Source organism: Takifugu rubripes, chromosome 21 (genome assembly GCF_901000725.2).
Source record: "Takifugu rubripes chromosome 21, fTakRub1.2, whole genome shotgun sequence".
In the NCBI taxonomy this organism is placed as follows: Eukaryota; Metazoa; Chordata; class Actinopteri; order Tetraodontiformes; family Tetraodontidae; genus Takifugu; species Takifugu rubripes.
Window position 1 is genome coordinate 9,464,709 of NC_042305.1, and position 22,441 is coordinate 9,487,149.

The following is a 22,441-nucleotide window of genomic DNA, read 5'->3' on the forward strand; positions in this document are numbered from 1 at the left end:
AGTCAATAAAAACATATTGTTTTGAGTCCTTTTGTTCTCTTATAGGCTTTATTTCAAGTGTAAAAGGGTCACCTACCACAGCATGTACGCTAATGGACAAACAACATTTTGTAAATAAAAAGAAACGCCTCTATAGTCTTGACCTCTATAGTTGCATGCAAGATCATGCACGTACATAAGCACAAACGCACTCAGTGGGCAGCTTCCAGGGGCCTATTCTTGATCCTTCTCTTCCCCGTGTGTGATGACGTACACCAGGTTCTTGTAATCGAGGTTTCCTGCTACATCCGGAGGGAAGGCTGCAAACATCTGCTCCATCTGTGGATAAAGCACGAACTAGGATGATTCATTGGAAAGGAACCCTGAAAAATGTCAGACTGTGAGGTGTCTGGCTGACATCTGACCTCTTCGGGGGAGAACCGGTCCGCCTGGGTCGTTAACATGTCCGTCACACTGAGAAGAGGAAGCATGCGTGAGCAGTCAAGCTAACACTAAGGAGCCAACTCCTGGCCTCCACGGCAGATGGCGCCACTCACAAATCTTTCCTCAACGTTCCTTTTCCCTCGGGGTCGAAGACCTTGAAGGCGTTCAGGATGGTCTCCTCTGGATCGGCACCTGGAGAGGATCAGCTCTGAGTTCAAGGAGCCAAACGACTTTTCAAATTCAATCTCATTTTGAACGTCTGCATCTGTCTGCATCCGAAAGGCGTCTCACCTTTTAGTTTCTCCCCAAACATGGTCAGAAAGACCGTGAAGTTAATGGGTCCCGGAGCCTCCTTCAGCATCTCATCCAGCTCCTCCTGCTTCACATTTAAACGTCCTGGAGACAAAGACAAGGCGGATTTAAAAGGGCACTTTGCAGCCGACTTGTTTTTAGTCGATTAAATAGATCTTTGTTTGATTTTCTTATCCTTTTTTTGAGAACCTAAAGCGGCGAAAGTGTCTCTGAGGTCGTTCTTGTCGATAAAGCCGTCCCTGTTTTGGTCCATGATGGTGAAAGCCTGCGGAGGTTTGGCGCGTTATTTCCATCACATCTCACAGAAATCTGAACATTCTGCAGTGAATCAGTGCGAAATGAAACCGACTTCCTTGAACTCCTGGATCTGAGTCTGTTCGAACATGGAGAACACGTTGGAGCCGGCTCCCTCCGCTCGCTTCTTGGCTTTCTTCGGGGCCTGCAGGGCGGACAGGAAGGGGAATGCAGTCACCGCACTCATTTACTCATTTGCTGGAGGAACCTTCTCAGTTTTTGACCTTGCAGATGTGCAGCACGAAAGGATTTTTCTATTGGTGTTTAGAAACTTTAGAAACAATTTTATCTCTGTTTTGGCTCCTCTTGAAGACACATTTCTTGTTTTGTTTCATTGTGGAGTTTTTATGTTCTCTTCCTCTTTTCCTCTGCTTCCCCTCCCCCCAGTTTAAATTCTGGATGTAATTTAGATCATTTAATTATGGTATGCACATAGATGCAAATGTGTGTGTGTGTGTGTGTGTGTGTGTGTGTGTGTGTGTGTGTGTGTGGGGCGCGAGGTGAGTGGGGGCATATATCTGGTTAGCGGGGATGACAAACGCGCGTTATGGAAATATTTAGCCAGTTCTCTTGTTTTGGGGAAATGCAGAATATAAACCCGGGCATGGAGGGGGGGGGGGCTGCAGCGGGATCACATTGGGGATTATTCTATAGGGCCTGAGTGATGACAGGATGCCACACCGAGCCCCGTTTGATCAGAAATCCCTCGGAGACAGGGATTATGAGGAGCTATTTACACAACTGCTGCGTTGGTATGAAAATCAGCGTAAAGGGGGGGTGCAATGACATCATGCTGGTTGGGTCTCTCGACAGCTGCTGTCTAACCCTGGTTGTGGATTAATCCCCCCCAGAACTGATGTAGCTCCTGGACAGAACAATCCTCTCCTCCGTAAAATAAATCTTTGATTTTCTGAACGTGTTCGCCATGAAAGCACGAAGTATTTTTGCTTGAATGACTTCATCTATGATTCTAACGTGAACACAGAACTTAGTCAGGGTTAATGTGGCATTTGTATTTAAATTCTGGATTTTTTTTCACGTTTTCTCCATCTTGCCAGTTTTCCAATGGAATAAAAAACAACGGGCCATCCTACTTGTCATCAGTTGCTTAGAAAAATGCAGTTTTTTTGTCAACATAATGTATCAGAAAATGTCCTCATCTAGCTCTGATGCATCGTGTAACCTGGGAAACAAAATTTCGCATAAATTAAGTAAAAGTAGTAGACTTTAGCTTCAGAAAGTGGCAAAGGATGGACCAAAACTGCATCTACTCACCATGATTCCACTGATGAAGATGATCGCTGCTAAATGACCAGGTCACACAAAAGAGGGGTACATATACTGACCGTCCCAGAGCGGCTATAAATACCTCATGCCCTGTTTAGGCAGAGTCCCAGGTAAAGACTGAGATCCCAGCAATACCACAGAGGTGCTTCGCCAGATTCAAGGATGACAGCCAAACACACATGTTCCATTACAAAGCCCCCTGAATAACAATAGGACATAGCTCACGGAGGACAGTTGGGACCAGCTGTCCTGTTCAAGCTTCAGCTGGGCCAAAACTATGTGAGTCCTGGCACAACCATGGACTGTAAGGACGACCGTACCACCTTGAATCCAAACCTTTAAATCATTTTAGATTTAAAGGTCCCAACGTGTTTAGTTTTAAAATGGTTTCACTAGCTTTTTGTTGTTGTAATACACGTTGTGTCCACAAGGGGCTGTATTCTATCCCACTACTTCCGTATTGATATGACAAAATTGAACGTATTACACTATTAGTTTATTATTATTATTAGTTTATTTTTGACGTGATTGTGATTTTGAAATTGGTCTTTATTGGGTTTGTTTGACGGTTTCTAGAACATTATACTATTTTTTTTATATCTCACACCATGAATAAAAAAAAGATGTAATAAATGATCTAACCCTATTTGTGTGTAATGGAAATTGATGTTAATGGTTCCACCTGGTTTCAGAGCTTTAACCTGAGACGGATACAGATCATTTTAATGATAATAATAATGTTTAATGTGACCAGACTGACTTCAGGGCTCTTTACTTTGTCTTTCTCACGCTTGTCCAGCAGGTGGCGCCAATAACTCGCAGCTCTAAACTCTGTTAACTCTCTGGTAATTAAATACGTACATGACGTCTTCTTAATGTGTCCACTCTTGCAAATATAACTTATTTATAGTTATATAACATAAATAATGTAATGAATTACAAACCTCCTGATGAATAATTTAATAAACCTTGAATGGATGAACCAAGGGAATGTTACTTTTGATAAAAACATAAGGGGAATTTTTTTTTTTGAGGCAGTCTCTAAAGGTGCCTTAATTAAAGTAATAATGGTTTGAAGGCTTAACCTTTTGTGTCATACATTAACCAGTGATCATAGGTCATATTGATTTTCATAAACAAGTGTTAAGTTAAATCAAGATAGAATTTTTGATATTAATGATTGACAAAATGGTGATTTTGGCAAAACATTTACAAATATGTTAGGAAAAACTGACTTTGACAGCATTTTTCCTGCTGTTTCATCAACATGTGGCCACAAAGGTGGAAATTAATTTACCTGAACCTTTGGAATTTGCAGCCCTTTGTTTTATAAAGGGCAAAAGCTAATAACTTTAGGAGGAATTCTTCAAGATAACAAATACCTGTGAGATTATGGTCATCTTTTTGAGAAAGAATTACGACGCCATTAATCACTGAGAGATTTCTAAGGTTACTATTGTAAGATCTCTGAGATAAATTGGATTTACGACGATGAAGACCATTTTTTTTCCATTTCAAATCCTGTCTTTGAGGTTTAAATCTGAATTGTTTCAAATTTGTTCAAAATGCTGTTAGAGGCAGTTTTCTGGGTTCCAGGGAAGAAATGTGACAGTTGACATATTAGAAGACAAACCCATAATAATAAATAAAATACAGAATGTAAGATTTAAATAATAAAATTTGTCAACTAATTATAGAGGTTTGGGAATCTTGAGATTAAAGTCAAATGTTTGAAAAGATGAAGGGTTTTAATAAAAACCCTCCAACTTAAATAAGTATTTACAGTTAACACCCACTTTTCCACATCCTAATCTTCCTATTAAAAGAAAATGCAATTAAAAAGTATAAACAAATAGTAATAAATGAAGGGAATAAGATTAAATACAATGATTTCCCCAACATGCAGCAAACTGGGACATCATTCCAGGCTCCAGGAAGCAAATATGGAAATTTCCCATAAGATTTCTCATAAGTTGTGAATCCAGCACTTCTATTACATTAAAAATCAACTGGTTTTGTTTTGCCTTTGAGCCACAGATAAAATTCAATAAGAAAAACTTTTAATCATCTCCAGTTATCGTTTCCCTGAAGCACCTTTTGTGTGGCAGAAGAATTGACCCCTCAGGTGCCAACAAACTACCCCCATGAGACTATCCTTGTCTACCTTCAGCAAAGGTTGTCTCCGTGAAACACCGAAGACAAAGCATAGATAAACCCATCAGTTTGGATAAATATCGCCTCTTATTGTGATTGTGATGGGTGGGAAAAGTCACCTGCCATTGCGTTGCTTCGCCTGAAGGGGGCGCTGTCGCCGCTGCAGCAGGGGAAACATCATTTTATCCGGATCCTTCTTTCAATAACTTCCACAAAGTAAAATGACTGTTTATATAGGCCGAGCGCACTGTCCTCCTTTAAATTGTATTTAAAAAAGTTTAACTTTGTGCTCCAATGTAAAACCAGCACGCATAATTTTACATTCATATCGATAAGTGGATGCATAATTGAACCAAGTGATCAATACAGTCACACAAGCTTTAGCCATCTGTGCATGAATCGATCCCCATAAATTTCAAATGTGTAAGGAAAACAGCACAGCATTGGCGACATCACGTCCAATAACGCGTTTTTAATGTAACAATCTAGCGTTTAATCATTAGTTCTAAAAGTATCTTAAAAGATTGATCATATGCAATAAGGTCAATAAAGACAATGGATGAATTAAATCGCTACTTCATTTGCTCTAAAATGGGGCTTAAAGTTGAGATCATTTCTCTCATTTGCATAACACTGGATATTTCTTGAAGGATTAGTCAATTCATTGATTGTTAAACCTCAGTATCGGGAACTTTACCTTAAAATCAAGTCCAGCTCACAGTTCTGCTTCATAACTGCTCAAAAGCACTTTCCCCCCCTTCCTTATTCCGGTTAAATAAAAACATGTCGGACTTGTCAAAGATATTTTTGTGTGTGTGTGTGTGTGCGTGTGTTTTTTTTTTTCTTCTGCGGGGCCACAGTGATGTTGTTTCACGAGGGGGGAATCCAGCCCACATATTTATTGCAGCCGCTGAAAAAAATCTCCTCAATATCCCCCAAGATGGCCGCCGATGTAGGATCGATGTTTCAATATTGGAAGAAATTTGATCTACGGCGGCTGCAGGTTAGTGCTTTTCTCACCTTTCTCGCCTTATTCCCCCCGCGGTGCGCGTCGGCCCCGCTTCCCCGTGCGCGTCGTCCCGTTTTGGGGGCGAATGCGAGGCGAGAGCTGGCGGCGTTTGCATCGATAGTTATTAGAAATTGATCCCTGTTCTGCCTTTGTTCGGTTCAATCATTGATCAGCGGTGGAGGCACCGCGGAGCAGCGCTGTTCGCCGCGCCGGTGTTGCGGGGATCAGCACCGCGGACAGCACTGCTGCTTTCACGCTTTTCCCCCGCTTTTTCCTGCCCGACGCCGCCGCTCTTCACCACGCAGGGAAACTTTTAATTCCTCCCCGAACGTCTCTGCTCCGGATGAAGGCTGCAACTTTTTTTTTTTTGAATCTTTCTCTGCGGTTTGTGTCGACGGTTCTCGCAGCGGCTGCATCTTCCAGTAGGACCATTTTCATTTCTTAACCTTTTTTTAGGTGGAGAGGGGGAGGTTGGAAGCAGTTGGTTGCATGCTGGCAAGTTTTTTCTTTTATTTGTTGGTGGGAAAGTTTATTTTTTTTACCCCCATTTTTGGTTTAAATCGCGCATTTGAAGGCTGCAGCCCGCCGCCGCCGCCGCGCGTCTTTAGAGGTGTTTTAAAGGCTGCACGGATGGATCGTTTCGTCCACGTTTCTCGTTAATATCGTGGAGAATGAGGCAGGTGAGCTACGCTGCGTGCACCCCCGCTCCTTTAGGCTGCCGTTGAGTCCGATTTTCCCGAATGACTGCTTTTCAGTGTCCACTCCGCCGACACCAGCAGCCCGCCTCTGCTCCCTCCCGAAGCCGCAGAGGGCTGCTCGGCCGGGGGGGCTGTGTAATTGTATTCCCCGCTAATGTTTGTAAATCAGCCTCGGCCGGTGCAAGGGCAGCGTCCCTGGCTTTTGACTGATGTTCTGTAACATGAGAAATGACAGGGAGCGCGGCGGGTCCGGGTGCCTCGGAAAAGCCTGCCGAGCTGCAGAAATCTGATCTGGCGGCTCTCGGTCGTGTTGGTCGGGTGTTATTCCAGCTCTCGGCCGCTGGACCTCTCTGTGATCCAGGCTGAGGGGAGGGAATCATTGTTGCTGCGGATTCAGCCTCTCCTCCACCCCCGGTTGCACAGGAACGTGTGTGATAGATGTGCACATTCAAGGATTTTCATTAAACGCAGGTAAATAACCCAGGACCTACATTTGAAGTGCCCCATCAGGATGCCTGAGACATCACCCGCAGTGTCAGGAGCTGTGATGTAGTGGGACACAATAAAAAAGGTTAGCCTCCAGTCAGTGGTCATCATCTAAGTGACCACTAATAATATAAAGGACAAGCGCCTGCCTACCTGCAGGAAAGCGCTCCTGCTAGGTTCCCTTGAATGACCTTATATTCATGGAATGAATCACTCTGACATAGTAGAGCCTGGCTGGGCTGCGGAAGGATAATAATAATAATGAAAGGCAGTTTCATATCATTTCAGCGGCAGACGTGGTCGCCGTTCGAGCAACGCTCCAAATGAGGTGTTTGACTTTATCACCTGCAAAATTTTGCAAGCAAGCGAAATTGGACTTGTGTGCGTTCCTCCGTGCCTCTTTAGCGTGACCTGTAGGCACCGTCAACGCGCCTCGCCTTTGTGTTGGTCAACCAGGTTCTGTTTAATCTCTGTGTGGAAGCCTTAATGACATTACCGTATTATCAGCAGTAAATATTCCTGCACGCGCCTGTTCCCCAACACGCCTGTGGCTTAAATGTGACAATGTCTGCTACGCCGGTCTGAAATCAATTACTTCACTTATTTCTCATTCAGTCATGGTTGGCTCCTGTTTCTGGCTGTGTGCAAATGATTACAGCTGCTTCACCTGCTCAGCCTGCGCACAGTCTGCATGTATCTCTGGTCCACAGACTACCTTTAGTTCCCTTTGCAGCTTATTATATCAGTGAACTGAGTGTGGGTTTTGGTTTTTTTGTTGGTCTGTGCTGTAGATATGTGCCCTCCGCATCATCCGTGATGAATAATTCACCTGCAGGCTGGTGAAAGGAGGGCAGGGGAAGTGTGAAGCGCTGAGGTGGAGTGACCTTGGTTCCTGCTGGCTGCAGGTCACCTGGCCATTGCTTTGGTAATCATTCACGCCAGCCAGATGGCATTTCTGTGGGCGAGCGTGAAAAGGACGGGTCAGGGTCTCCCCTGCCAGGTCCTGCCCGGCCCAAAAACGACCGGTAGAGGAGTCGTCGGGCTCTGTGGGAGGACTTTGTGGGCGCCGAGGAACGTGTGGTCAGCAGAAACAAACCATCGCCGTTTGGCGGAGATCTTCTGTTTAATCGGCGGCGCTCATGCTGCCAAAAAGGATTCACAAGGACGTCGTCGCAGCCTGAAAAACAAAAAACAAAAACAACCTCCCATTTGATTTTCACTTTTGACAAGCTGCTCTCCGCGTCTCTGCGCCCCGTTACTTTTATCCCCGCCGCTGTTTTTAGCGTCACGGCAACCTCGCACTCCAAAACAGTGTGCCGCTTATTTGTTGCCATTCCCCCCCCCCTCGACCCTCTGTTCTACGACTCTAAGAGGCAGCGGGCTTTTTAGATCAGCAACAAAAGCTAGTGATTGTACCACATTTAGCATGACTCAGTTGCTCTGGTGTCAGCTCTAATCCGCACACAGAGACAACAGTATTGCCAAACAGTGAAATTGCTTTGCAGTCTGTGAGCCCGGCTGCCTGCGCTGCCAGCCTGTTCTGCGTGCTGTTTGCCAGCCACACACAAAAACACACACACACACATGACGCACACACACAATCTCAAATTGGCTGTGAAAATCGCGTCTCCCTTTCATTCATACTTTCGTATATTTGCTGGCTGATATTGTTAATGTCAAGTGCATCGGCATAATCTCATTGTTGTGCAGCGTAAGTAAGTCCAGAGCGCCTCAGACCTTGTATTAGTCGTCATAATGACTGCATGATTTTATTTTTATGCGCCGACACATATAAAAAGCCTTTCAAGCTGACCTCCGTAATGATGCGGCGCACTATCGGCTCATTATCTTGTTTTTCAGGACTCGTCTTCTACAGTTATGTCCATCCGGGCTGCAGCAGATTAAACGCCGTGGTTAGATGGTGTTTAACGCTGATTTGGCGCTGCATTCCCCCCCCCCCCCTCCACCGTATAAACATTTCTGAACATGCTCGTCATTACTGCCACCTCTGTGAATCAATGGGGTGGGGCATGTCTGTTACGGTACCGTATCCTTTGCATTCGAGCCCTCTTCCTTTTGACGGCAACAACAAAGCAAATCAGGAAAGCGGGGAGCTTTTTACAGGACTATCTGGGGCAAATTGAGATGTGAAATCCAGGAGCCGTAACCCCGGTGCATGAAACGCTGGGAACATTAGAGAGGGAGAAGAGTGAAACTGACTCGAGCATTAAGCTGTTTAACCTCTCTGTGTAGCATTAGTGGTAGAGACTTCAAAGCAGGACGCCTCAGTGTTGGAAGCAGAATGACAAATGGGTTTAGAGACAGCCACGGTGAGCATTCTCCCAGGAAGACTAGGCCTGTCGTTAGTGTCAGCTTAATCACTTTGACCTTCCTTCAGCTAGATTTTCATACCTATCCGTTCACTTTTGGCCTCCTGCGCGCTCGTGTTTGGATGCGGCACCTTGTGATGAGGCCGCCTGTGAAGATGATGTTTCCGTATCGCTCTTCGTGCGCTTGAAAAGTCTCGATAGCTCAGATAAAAGGTTCCTCACGGCGCAAAAGTCACTTCAGTGGCGCGTGACCACACATTTCAAGGTTTCAACACGTCGGGGATCTCAGCCTTTAACCAGCAAACGCACAGCACGCCCTCCAGTTGTCATCTCGGGGCTTCCCTCTGGTGGTGGGCTGCAGTATAGCCATGCCCTCTTTTATTGGATTTTTATGACAGAATTAACTATTAGGAGGTTTAGGTGGCGTCTGCAGAAGTGTTACAAAAGGTCTGTCTACATTAAAAATGCACCACATTTAAACCATTTGTGAGAATGTAATGACCTCTAATTGAACTGCCCTGCCACCAGGGGCAGTGTTGGGCACTCCGGCTGCAGTGGACAACTTTTCTCAAGCAAAGGAAGAAAAAAGCCCACTTTTATAAGGTTTGTTTTGAGCGTGGCGGAACAGTTTTCTTTGTTGGGGTAAATATTATTTTTCTCCCAATGCTACCTCTCACCTGTGTGATGATATTTCCTCTGAAGACGTGATGAGTTTTTAACATTTGTTTTTTTTGGTCTTTGAGATATTGACGGGGCTCTGTGATGCGTGTGATGATTGCAGATCAAGGCTACAATCCACAGACCTCTCTGTGAACTTTTGGTGGTTTGGAAGGACAAAAGCGTGGGGGGGGGGGGGCAGTTTCAATGCTGTATGTCCTTGGTGTTGGTCGGGGTGAGAAGGCTGAACTTATCAAAGCAGCTATCAGTTAAAATGAGTGGGAACATGTTTTGTGTGTTGAGCCTCTAAACAGAAATTATCAATGCGCGCTGATTTATAATAAAAGTGCTGCTTAATGGTTTCAAAGCTGAAGATTGCTGTTTTGGAAGATTCCTGTTTATTTTTCCTCTTAATGTTTCAGCTGGAATGCCCTCTTGGTAATTGACATCCCATCCTCGCAGGGGACACCAGCTTTTTTCATAGCGGCACGTTCTCTGCGTTGCAGCCCCCAGGCTGAAGCGATTGCTTTGCAGGAGTAAATAACCAGCTTTAACAAAACTTCAGGGACACATTAGTCTGCTGGAGGATGGCTTTGTGGCGGCGGCGTGGCCTCCACTCTTCTTGCAGCGAGGCTGGCGGAAGCATCGGGAGGAGGGAGGTAATGGTTCATCGGCATGGGATCAAAGCTACGTCCTCTATCCCCACTGACAGCCGGTCCCCCCCTGCCCTGCAAGGCCACACTGAGCTCCATTTCTCCACCACTGCCTTTATTCATCCGGACTGTCAGACGACACTGCAGACGTACCCAGCACGTGCCCTCTCTTGTTCATTTTCCCGGGGTTTCAGGGAATCCCCCTCTCTTGTCCCACATGCTGTAATCCTCTGCTTTTGACCATTTTATCCTTAATGACTGATAAAAATGAGAGAAATAAACTCAGGGCTTATTTCCCCAACGTGCAAGTGCCAGACTTGTGTGCAGAGCGTGTTCTGATCCTGGTTGTCATGTAGCTTGAGTTAGCATGGTGTGAAGGGTGCTCCTGGGCCCGGCACACTCATGAGATCAATGCTTCACTAACCTTCCCCAGGTTTTCTTTGGGGATCTCAGGCACTCTCATTATGTGCCACTGCTCACAGTGTGTTTACCAGCCTGGCGGAACAGTAGTCTTATGCATGCCGCCTATATCCGAGGCCCAATTTGTCCTCATTTAAGAGGGAAGAGAGCGGAGTCTCGCGGCGAAGGCACCGCAGTGGTGCTTTTGAGCATTAAAACAGCGTTTATTAACACTAAGCAGAAGTGCTCTTATTTGTCAAAATAATACAAAAAGGTGCATTATGGCTAAAGCAGATGGATCAAGGGTGCCGTGGTCGCCGGCCTTGTCTTTGTTTAGCTGCTACCCCCACTCATTTAATTACACTCTTATTCATCCCCAACAATGGGGGGCGTGGGGGTGGGGGGTCTGGATGCATCTGAGTGCCGCGCTCTCGCTTCTTCTTCACCGGGAAGGTGCAGGCTGGGACCCTAAAGCGAGCGAGCGGCTACAAGAGGTACAGTTTATCATTTTTAATGGAGAAGAACAGGAAGTGGCGACGTGAAGCGGGGCTTCGTGATTTATACACCCTCGGCCAGGGGAGAAAAGAGCAAGTCTGTCTCCCCGTCTGCACCTCTGGTGCGCAGTGGAATATTACCTTTTCAGCGTTCTCGGCTTCTGTGCAACATCACAGTAATACACTTGCAGTCATCTCTCCTGGGAAACAGATGAGAATTTGCCTAAGAAAGACGTTCACTTTTTAATCTGTTGGCTATTTTTAAAGACGGGAATTATGTTTCATCACAGGGTTTTTAATTAACTGCTGCTGGTGTTGCCTCTGGTTTTTGTTGTTGTTCCCTGAAAAGCCCTATGATGTCATCCCTCCATTGTCACCTGTTCATTTACTTTCGTAGTGGAGGGCATCGGGCTATTGATCCGGGTTTGCAACTGTGTTAGCAGCTCTGCCGGTGTGTAATATAGGCCTCGAGGCTATTCTGTCTCGCAAGTGCTTTCCAGACCTTGTAATCTTAATTAAATATGCGAGGTTGATTGCAACAGGGTCACTATATTTTGTATGTATATATGGTCAGAGTTTCCCCTCCACCCCAGCTCCAAAAGAGGGGAGACATTTTGAATTTTAATGCCCAAAAAGGAGACTAGGACAAAGAACTGTATAGTGTTGCTCCCTTTTCAATTTTCCTTGTTAGCCTCCTCCTGCATTCCTCTCATTTTTCCTCCTGATTTTTTTTCCAGATGAATTTTATGATATTTTCCTTTGCTCCCCGCTCCACCTCTCTCTCTCTCTCTCTCTCTCTCTCTCTCTCTCTCTCTCTCTCTCTCTCTCGCTCGCTCCTCGGCATTTTCCCCAGACAGGTTCCACAGTGTTTTAGAGGGGATGGATTTAATTGCTCTGTGGGGATTGGTTGGCTGTGCGGGGCTCGGCTGTTTAATTAGTGTACCCTGCCGGGATTGGTTTAATGCTTCATGATCTTGAAATTGTCTGATTGTTCAGCCCTCTGGGGACTCTCTCTGCCTACGTAGGCCAGCAGGTTTAGCTAAACATTGCTCCAAGCTTCAGCTGTGCGCTGCACTGGGAAGCGCCCGAGGAGGCGAGATTTACGAGGACGAGGATATGGTCAACTGACTCTGACTCTGCAAATCAGGAGACTTTCCCGTCAAGTGGACAGTGTTCTCTGCGGAGGTCCTTGCTGCTATGTTGCCAGCATTTAGATCAGTTCCACGCTTTATGGAAATGATCCCATCTACTATTAATGCTCAACCAATATTTATCTTGTTATGAAGGGGTTTTCCGTGATAAGTAAGCGTTTCATTTTTCGCTGCAGTCATGTGCAGAATTTTTATCACTCGCCACTCTACCGTGCATATTTCCTGTGCCTTTTTTCCCCTGCTGGAACGGTCGGCTTGTGCGGAATGAGTGAATCAGAGAATCTCCTGCTGTGAAGGGGCCATTAGACCGCTGCACGTAGATCACTGAGTGATGCGCTTGGTCACCTTGACTAAGCTTAGCTGTGGAAATGACATTTGTGTAAATTGGCGTGGGTGTGTCTGCCTTCCTTAGAACGCCCTTGGTTCACTTCAATCATGGCAGCGATTTTGACCTCAGCAGGAAATGTGCTTGGCATTAGATCGCAGATAAGGGCGACGAGGGTGGGTTAGTGGCAGCGCGGTCCAGCAGCTGATATTACCCACTGAAGGCTAAGCTCATTCCACTTCACGAGACTTATTGAGCCCACTCGCTCAAGGAACTCAACCTTCAAGTGCATAAATCTCCAGTAGATGATGATAAGAATACCTTCCACTGCCTGGACTTGATAATGTATTTGTCCTCTGAGTGAATGATGACTGTGTTGGTGCAAAACCATTTATTTGTCAGTCAGGGAAAAACGCACCTCTGTCGCACCCTTGGTAGGCTGTTTTTTCCTCCTTCTTCTTCTTCATCCTGCCTATTATGTTTACTTCCTCAGATGCTGAGTGGATGCACATGTTCACCAAGGCAATAGACCACATGGCAACCCGAGCCCTGTTCTCCCTCCCCTCTCTCTCTCTGGGGGTGATGTCCTGATTACGGAGTGAGCTTGTGCGGGAGTCAAGGGCCCTCTCCAGCTGCTGGGATTGTTTGTGCAGAGATGATAAGGGGTTGTGAGTAATCAGACTTGAGTTGTGTAGACAGTCTTTAATCTCTCTGTTATGAATGTTGCTCAGATATGTCGGAGCATTTTGTCCATTTGTGATGTCACTTCCTGAACTTCCTCACCGCTTAGCCTTGTGTTGTTGGTGGATTACCGGATGTCCTGTCTCGTCGTCCAGTTTTGACAAGGTAATTTGTGCTCTGGTATTTTAAATGGCGGGATCCCCCGGCCAGACGTGGGGCAAAGCAAACGGTGCTGTTTTAGTCAGATAAGGGCTGAGGCGTTCTATTGCAGGGCTCCTTCGGAGATAAAATATATAAATATATATTATTGTACTCCAATGCCATCCCCCACTTCCTTTCGGGCAGGGCGTGAGTCCAGCATCCGTCTAGACGTGCAGCATCATTAACCTGCTATGACCTCAGCCCCTGATGAATTCGCTCTCACATCGCTCCCAGCACAGAGTTAGTAGCCCCCCTCCCGTCCGCTGGGAACCAAGGCTCCTCCACACCGGCCATTAGAGCCACTAGCCTCTACAGGCGGACATTAATAGGCCAAGTGGCCGAAGCCTCTCTTAGACTGCTGAATAATTCAGACCGTCTGGGCCGTGTCTGGTCCAGGGGTGCTGGCGGGATGTGAACTAGGGTGCAGGGGGCCGCGTGTGGAGGTGAAGGGGTTAATAACAGGTCTGCCTCTCTGTGTCAGCAGCTGCTCCCCCAGCCAACACGGCCAGCCCCACCCCGCGTATGCAAGAATCCTATTCAGTTGATTAGATTTTTCAAAACGGATCAATTTTTAATCAGCGGAGCATCTGACTACAGTCGATAGCATTGTCACTGGGAAGACAGTTACTGGACAGCCGTCTTTATTTACAGGAATGTTTGTTTTTTACTGTATGCAGAGGGTGGAGGCGGGGAACGGCTAACTCGGACCACTGCGCCACTTCAGTCCCCAGCCTGTCCACACCATGCATGTCTGCAACACCATCACCACCACCGGGTCGCTACCAGCGCTCTCTGATCGCATCCTCTCCAATATTTATTCACATGAAAGCAGAACGGTAGATTAGGCTAATATCTCTTCCCGCGCCGTCCATCCAGCGAGACTTCTCCTGCCCATTTTGCCTCTGCTTAAGTAGTGAGTGGGAGACAGGAGGCAAAGAAAAAACTCGCTCTAATACCGCCATCAAAATTTCAGTGGGCTGTAGGGAGACCCAAACATGTTAAATAATGAGGAGCCCATAAACTTAATGCTCTCCGCAACTGCTGACGATGTCTAGTTACGAGTCGATACGTAGGCAGAATTATGAGGAGATAATCCTCCGTCGCGGCACTCATCATTTGTGCACACCTGGTTTTTAAACGCCAAACCACTAAATATGTTCATATTCAAGGGCCTTTAAAGATCTGAAAGCAGTGAATGGCCAAACGCAGATGTGCGCTGGTGTTTCCATGGGTAAAGACTAAATAAACCTGCCTACTTTGTCCTTTTTATACTATGAAATGTTACTGTTACCAAGGTCGGACGATGGAATGTGATAAAAATCAATGGCGTTCCATTCGGATGGCATCAAATTAATATATTCAAGGAAAAAGTAATAAATGAGAGGCAAAATTTTAAAAGTGCTAATCTGACTGAGAAAGTATCACTTATATTGTGAATAATAATAGATTTAAAAGACAGTGTATTGACATAATAACTCCTGTTTATATAGACATATTAATGCAATATAATGTATAAACCTTTTTTTTGGGGGGGGGTCTGGTTTTGTTTGAAATCTTCAATAGTTTTTGAATATTAATGTAACTAGAGCAAAAATAAAAACACCTTTTTTATCCCACTGGAGGAGCAGACATGCAGGAGACTAAATTAGATGTCTTTGTAATTAAATGGTTAAATTAGCTAAATGGGAGTTATTTTTCTTACTTTAATTTTGCTTGAAACGGTAGCGCTCTGGTTTCTGACTCTTGCTGAAACAATATAATTTGGATAGTTAGAACGGGCCTTTGCAGAGTTTCCCATTAAAAACCTGTCCTCCATTTAATCTCTCCTCTTAAGTGTCCGACGTGTGCGAAATGAAGCGACGCTCTCACTTTCGGAGGGCTTTATTTCTCCTTGCTCACTAATGAAAATGTTTTGAATCTCCTATGCCGCTGTGCCACTGGCATTGTTTCCCTTCGTCTCCTCTGATTATAGCACGGTGTAGAACTGTGGTGAGAATCTGAATCCGTAGCTGATTGCGTGCCCGTAGCCATGCACATGTCTGCTTTCCTTTCCCTCCCCATGTCCTCTTTTTTCCTCTCTAGAATGAGGTGTAGGGCACTTTATGTGAAGATGCTGATTCGGTGCTGATGTGTGTTGAAAACACTCTTGCAGGTGTCTTGTCAAAATGTGCAGTAATGCGGTTCTGTTTAATATGCTATCAGTCAGCTGCTGGAGTCCCATTTGTCCATAGTGTATTATGAGTCTTCTGTCCACCCCCCCACCCCTCCCACCTCCACCCAGACTTTAGCTGCTCTCCTGTCCTCCAACTGTGTGTCCCTATTGTCTGTGTTTCTGTTTAATATGCAACGGCGGTCACTCAGGGAGTCATTTTGGACCAGTGTAAACGAATTGGCAACAATGATTAGCTGGTGCTGCAGAGGAAGTGTCCATTATTGTCTTAGTGCATTTGGAGACCGATGCTCCTCCCTCAGGTCATCTCGCCGCTGCTCTGAAATGCGCCAAACAGCGCCAGAGTAAACACACTGTAAAGTGGAGTTACTTAACGGGAGATTTTGCATGCTTAATTGCAAGTATGGATCGAAGGTCCATTAAAAGACATCAGTGTATTCTAGAGTCCAGCATATAGTTTGAATATACTTGAAATAGATTGATCCATTGACTTCCTGGCATGTTGTGTCTGAAGGAAGCAATAAAGAAACATAGAGCACTGCGCCATTTGGAAGATGTTAAAAAAGTGGAGATTATTAGTATCCAGACAGCCTGGTTTCTGATGCTGGATGTGTTTGTTTGTTCCGTCCTTGCTTCGGGGTGGCACTGGGGGCGTCCTAAGGGAAATATCAGCCTTATTTATTGGAGTCTTTTTAGCCTCAGCTCAATAGCAGCAGTCTGATGTCCGGGGGAACGGAGGGACTCTCTGGCTGAGGAGGAGGTGGAGCAGGAGCTGGGCCTGGCGTCAGCCCACGCTGACAAGCTCTTATTTACCGTCCAGATCTATGACTCATTTTATGTACCTAATCGTAAACCACTAAGATTTATCGGCGATAACGGGACGGTGGGGAATACCCCCTGGAAACTGGCAGATTCAGCTTTCCCCTCCCGCTTCCTTTCTCAGGTTCAGCCTACCTGAGCCGACGGCACCTTCTGGGGAGCGTCTGATGAGCTGCACCACCGTCCTGCCCCATACGGGCCGCTGACGGTTCATCTAATAAAGGAGAGGGTCGTAAAGTCGGACAGGCTAATGGATGACTCTGTATGGATTAATAACAGCTTATTGGTCAGGTGCAGTGACCTGGTGCCACACTAACAATGTGCCGTCGGTGCTGTGGAAGTTTAGCGGCATGAAAACATTGTCGATCCCCGCCGCTAATAAATGATCAAAATGCTGTTTCTGTTGGTTTGCTAAGTTAATGGTTAATTGTTGGAAGCGTTATCCTGGTGTGGGGCAGGAAGTGAGCAAGATTTGCATGCTTAAATGTTGTTGAATAATGAATCATTGTTTTTTTTGTTTTTTTTTGCCCCTGTCTGTCACGTCAGGTCAGAGAGGAAGCGAAAACAAGACGGTTTTGTAACACTGCCTTTGTTCTGACAGGAGCGCTGCCAGGGCCTGTTTTATTTTCCAGCTGAAAATTAAAATGAAACTTTCATTGTTGCGCATGCTGTTTAATCCAATAAAGATCTGATGTAACAAACTGCGGTAATATCTCCCAGCATTCTAATCAGAGCGGACTTAGCCCTGTCGCTTTATATTAACCTCTGCTGCAACAAGAGAAGGGCTTCACTAATCTGCCATTGTTGGCGTTTGGCAGTCTGCAGCTAGTGCAAAGCAGATTTGGCAGTCGGTGCGAAAGTAAAGGCTTTATAATGACAGCAGGGGCCTCCCGCTTTTCCAGCTAATAATGTCAAAAATCTAATAATGCCGTGGCCCTCGGAATTGGATGGGAGGTGAAGTCAGAGGGAATAGCCTTGGCGGTGGTGTTGGTGCAGAATGGGCTTTTCATAGGATGGGCGCAGTTGTCCCACCTCTGTCCCACCCCCCGCCATTATGTCAGTCACTTTTTAGACAGCAAATTGGCGCACGTTTAATCCCTAATGACCTTTAAATTCTCGGCACACGTGACCGCACAATTACCGACGCGCCGTCCTCGCGTTTAATTAAAATGCTAGTTTTGTGACGTCCTCTCGGTGCTAAATGCCACCGAGGGAAGGAGATATTTGCCAGGGACCAACAGATCCTCAACAAACAGGGTGACCTCCGCGTGGGGGCATCTGCAGCACCATCTCCACCCCCCCACCCCCCCACCCTCGGTCCCCATCCCGAGCCCCTTTCGCTGCGGATGAGGTCTCAGCCCAGGAGATAAAATAGCATTTATTTCTCGTGCGCTCTGCCATTTTGTCAGTTTGACTGTTCCACTTATTCAGTGTTTTTTTGACTCGTTGAGCTTGAGGGGATGTGAGTGCCATTTCGCAGCCAGATCTGACTAGTGTTGATTGAATTAGACAAAGTCGGAAGATAATTAAGAACTGCAAGGCGCTGCAAAACTGTCTGCTTCCAAACTGGTGAAAATGAGACGCTGCCACATCAATGAGCTAGCTGGCTCTGCTTGATGTCAGCGCTGGGTTATATCAGTTGACACCCTTACCTCCTTGTGCTGGAGCCAGTTTCCTCCTTTCCCTTTAATGTGTCTCCAAATATGATTAATCATAAGCTGTAAAACCGTTGCTTCTGACAGCGCAGCACGTTTGCATAGCTTTGTTTGTTTACGCCACGCTAGTAATGTGATCACGAGCTGCCAAGTGTAGTTTATGGCAAAAAAAAGACGCCCCTCGTGGCCCGGCCCACCAAAAAACCTGCGTTGAGGACTTCATGTCTATGTTGAGCTCTGACCTGCTGCTCTTGTCGATGGTATTTCGGTCTTAGTTATACGGCGTGCGTATTTTTAAATCCCGTCTTTCGCCTTTTTATGTTGCGCCAAAAGTTGAGCTAAAGTAAACTGAAAAAATCCGCTCCAGCATTAAAAAAGTCATTCATGAAGTGTGAGAAGGAGGAGTGTGTGCGTGTGTGTGTGTGTGTGTGTGTGTGTGGTGTGGTGGGGGGGACTGACAGTTGCCTGATAATGTGTTGGCAGCTCGTGCATTCAGGCTTTTTATTTCACCTGTTTTATTTTCACCCTCTTTTATGGGGGTTGGATCTGGTGGAGCATCTCTTTTTCTTTTCCATTGCTGGGTAGGCAATGTAGCTGTGAGGTTAATGTTGAGAATCGTATAGCTCTGGCACAATAAAATTGACACCGTGAAACCCAGAGAGGTATGTTTATAGTAGCTGTGTCTGCCTTTGTGTTTTTGTGAGCCTGCATGTGGAAAAAAAGGGGGTTTGGACTGAGCCCCCCTCCTAAAGGGGATAGTCTAGGAAGGGTGTCAAAGGCTAATTTTCAAAGCCACTCACGGGCGCTCATCTCTCACGGTGAAGTGGCAAGCGTGGCAAGTGGCTTGCATGTTGTCATGGATACTAAAGCATGGGACCCCAGAGATGGTGAGCAGGGGGACGAATGGCTGCTCCATCTATAGGATTCCTGTCAGCTCTGGCCTGATAGATGGCATTGATGGATCATTTGTCACACTGTAATTGTTCTCAGCAAACGCAGAATGCCCACTAGTATAAACAGTGCCGCGCTGCTGGGCTAATAAAGCAGGAAAATGGAAAGGGATTCACTGATCCACTGCCTCTTTCACTTAAAGAGACAATGGCTTTGTTGTCCTGGCAAAGGCGGTCTGATTAGGACTGCAAAGGCAGGGGGGAAAAAAGAGCCCAGTCTGGAGAATAAAACAAGGCAATCATAAAGCAAACGGCAGTCACTTCTCTGTATCGACGCGGCTAGGCGGGGGTGAAGACTGTGAGGAGTGTTGACAGCCCAGGGAACAACAAGAGCAGGTCTAGGAGTGATTCGTTTTCTCTCCCCCTTTCCCCCATTTGGCCGCTGAAACGGTGAGGCGGAATGTTCGTCCAGGATAACAAACACAGAACAAGTGCAGATGCATGGCTTTATCTGCCAGGCAGCCTGAGCCGGGTACAAATCATTCTGGGTACAAAGGTGCTATTTGTTCAACTGTGTTTTGGTATGGAGGCCGTGTCTGTTCTATTACTACTGGAACAGAGCTGGTGCCATCGCTCTGCTCCGAAGGCTCTCGCTGCCCTGGGCTCCGTTGCGTTTAAGGGGTGCTCGGATAGGCGGGACTGCCGAGGTACATAAGGGACGTGACCCCGGATTTGTAAGCTGAGGTGGAACGAGCCCGAGTGCAAGTTGTGAGTTATTTGAGTGTGCTGGACGCCGTCAGAACTGGCTGTGAGGATTATCGAGACGATTGACTTTAATCATTTCTGGCTGCAAACTGTAACTTTGGTGGAATTAACAGCTTAGTTTTATGCTCTGTTTTTGTTACGCCTTCCAGCAGAATAGGTGCCGTCACCAAAACATTGTAGTCGGCTGCGTTGGTGTAAGTTAGGCTCGGCATCTTCTGGATCTTTATCCCTCGTAAGACGTGTGCGAATCCTGGCTAAAAATACAAATGATGCATCTCCAGACGTCAGATTTTCAAATTCAAAGCATCCTTTTACCAACTATTTGGTGCGTGTTTTCCCCCTCCTCACTAAAATGATGAAGAAACTGATGCAATAATAGAGTTTTACCTTTAAAGATTCATAACTGATGTTAGCATTGTAGCATGTTAGCCTGACTTGTAATATGCTCTATTTTGCTTTTTTCCCCCTTCGTGACCTTCACCTCAGTCATGCTCTTGCGTTTTTGCCCGCCAAGGCTTTAGGCCCCTGTCTTTGGCCATATTTATTGCGACTGGACAACCTTTGCTGGTATCTTTTTTTGTCAATATCATGAAAGAGATGTGCTCCCGCTGGTGGAGATTCATCAGCTGTCGTGGGGTGTGTGGAAGTGATGAGGGAGGATTGGTCAGCTGATGTTGTGCGCTGAATCCAGCTCTCCTGGCAACCGTCAGGGGCCACTCCGACTGTACCCTGACATACCGCGAGACACCGCGCGGCACTTTGGGCTGACCTGTGTTCTCGCCTCCCGCCTGATGGACAGATTAAAGCACCATTAAACATAATTACTGTTCCAGCTGGAGAGGCCAACTCGTCCTGTCAGAAATGGTTACAAATTGCTGCACCTCTGCTCTGCCCCCCCCCCAGTTATGCCTCTTAAATTCTGAATTTCATTACATTTGTCTGCTTTCTCTCGTCTTTGGTCGGGCGGTCTAAAAGTTCGCCGAGCGTTGGCGTTCTATGGGCGGCCCCCGGAGACCACTGTGACAGGTAGTTGATGCCATCCGGGGCGGAGCAGCGCGAGCGCGTGGTGGGCCGCGCTGTCTGTCTGATTATGTAAACTGCGGCGAGATGGTGTAACACCGGCTGGCTGTTGCAGCGGTTTGCCAACTCCAGAGGGTCCGTTGCCAGTTTTACACGAGCGCACAGCAACGCCTGGTAATGTCCCTCCTCTCCGCATCCGTAAGAAAACCCACACTGCCACCCAGGGGGAAACGGGTCGATACCATCAACCCAGCTGGAGGCCCAGGGAGCAGACAGCTTTCCCATTCTTACATCAACGCTGGTGTTTATTATGAGATCCCTCTTTACTGTAACCTGCCCCTTTCTTTTGCCCCTTCCACTCCTCATTTGGCTGCTTATTACACCCATGGTGAGAACAAACACTTTCCCTACTTAATAATTCACATCACTTTCATCTGATACTCAGTTACCATGGGCAATTTAGTAGTTGAATAATTTTGTGAAAAATTCATTTATTATCGCTGTGCGTTATGAATCTGGAGTGGTGGAGGATTTTAAATTGCGTCTGTGGAGCGAGGGATTCGAGGGAAGGTAATGTGTTCTAATGTTCTCAGCCATATGCATTGTTTTCAGGGCTCATCGGTTTTACATCGATTCCCACTGAAGTGTTTAATTGCATCATGAATATGATCTAATTCTGTCCTTTTCACTGAAACTGGAGCACTCTCTGCAAATGATGTACGGCCTTGACAGCACTGCATCAGGATGTATTTTATGTGGAATGTAAATTATAGTGTTAAATTAGCCCGGAAAGATAACTAGCTGGCACGGGGGAATGGACTCAACAGTTTAATTTAGTGTCAAAAGGCCGTGAAGGGATAAATCACCTCTCTCTCCCCTCTCGAATGTGCCATATTAGTCTTTTAATCATTCTGCTTTTCTTGTAATATCACTTGTTTCTCACTCTTGCCTCGGGAGTTTTGGAGAACTACACTGTAGCTCTTGACTGCTTAGACCTGCTTAGATTTTGAACATCATGTGCTTTTTTTTTTTTTTTTTTACCTTTCCCACCTTTAAAATACTTAATTCTTTTCCCCCGGAGATTAAAAATGGCGCTTCAAGATGCATAAATCACTCGAGAAGCTCTGAGAATCTCAAGACTTCTCAGACGTGGGTTGTGCACGAAACACATGAAATCCATTAGACTTGGATTTGTAAGTAGGGACCTCTCCCGGTTTCCTGTCCTCGAGGCTCGAGTGTTTTTCTGAGTGGTCCTGTCATTATCCAGAGTTACCATGGATGACCCAAATAAGCCCCGGTGCCTGGGAGAAACGCTCCGGCCGGCCGGCCGCCCTCTTCTGACCATGAACAATCGGGAACCACCTGACCATCCGGGGATGAGCGGCCAGGCCTTTGGTTCTTTGGGCTAAAATAAGGATTATTGTAGGAGTTTGCTGTGAGTCCCATTGGTGACGGTGACATATCTGCCGGGGAGTTTATCATCGCCTCCACCGAGGTTATGTGATAGCCGGCGTCTGTCTCTCCATTTGCTAGCAAAATACCTAAAAGTTATCAACAGATTTCATTAA

General features: G+C 46.2%; 2 protein-coding genes across 9 annotated transcripts in view; one reads left to right on the forward strand and one right to left on the reverse strand.

The window, feature by feature from the left end:
- Positions 1–26: 26 nt before the first annotated feature.
- myl2b (myosin, light chain 2b, regulatory, cardiac, slow) lies at positions 27–5,636 on the reverse strand. 2 transcript variants are annotated; one of them, XM_003974727.3, is made up of 7 exons: positions 2,305–2,659; positions 1,085–1,174; positions 925–1,000; positions 715–819; positions 537–615; positions 405–453; positions 27–318 (listed from the first exon to the last, which is right to left on the reverse strand). In XM_003974727.3, exons 1-7 carry the CDS (start codon positions 2,305–2,307, stop codon positions 214–216), a joined length of 507 nt encoding a protein of 168 aa, XP_003974776.2. In that variant the 5' UTR covers positions 2,308–2,659; the 3' UTR covers positions 27–213. The 2 variants fall into 2 exon arrangements, with proteins under 2 accessions (XP_003974776.2, XP_029685818.1); XM_029829958.1 differs by lacking the exon at positions 2,305–2,659 and adding an exon at positions 5,491–5,636 and having other exon boundaries at positions 30–318.
- cux2b (cut-like homeobox 2b) overlaps positions 5,348–22,441 on the forward strand; it is a 67,788-nt gene continuing 50,694 nt past the window's right edge. For 2 of the 7 annotated variants that reach the window (XM_029829945.1, XM_029829946.1), the window contains exon 1: positions 5,348–5,473. In XM_029829945.1, coding sequence (XP_029685805.1) covers positions 5,411–5,473 — 63 coding nt within the window. In that variant the 5' untranslated portion in view covers positions 5,348–5,410. Of the gene's footprint in view, positions 5,474–5,766; positions 5,902–5,957; positions 6,160–13,361; positions 13,519–19,732; positions 19,857–19,883; positions 21,262–22,441 lie in introns of those variants that run through there. The other 5 variants (XM_029829950.1, XM_029829949.1, XM_029829947.1 and 2 more) reach the window with 5 other exon arrangements.

Coding starts and splice junctions, on each gene's coding strand:
- myl2b (XM_003974727.3), bottom strand. Junction 820..924: donor AGACACTTTCGCCGCTTTAG/GTTCTCAAAAAA, acceptor CTTTGTCTCCAG/GACGTTTAAATGTGAAGCAG. Junction 454..536: donor GGAACGTTGAGGAAAGATTT/GTGAGTGGCGCC, acceptor TCCTCTTCTCAG/TGTGACGGACATGTTAACGA.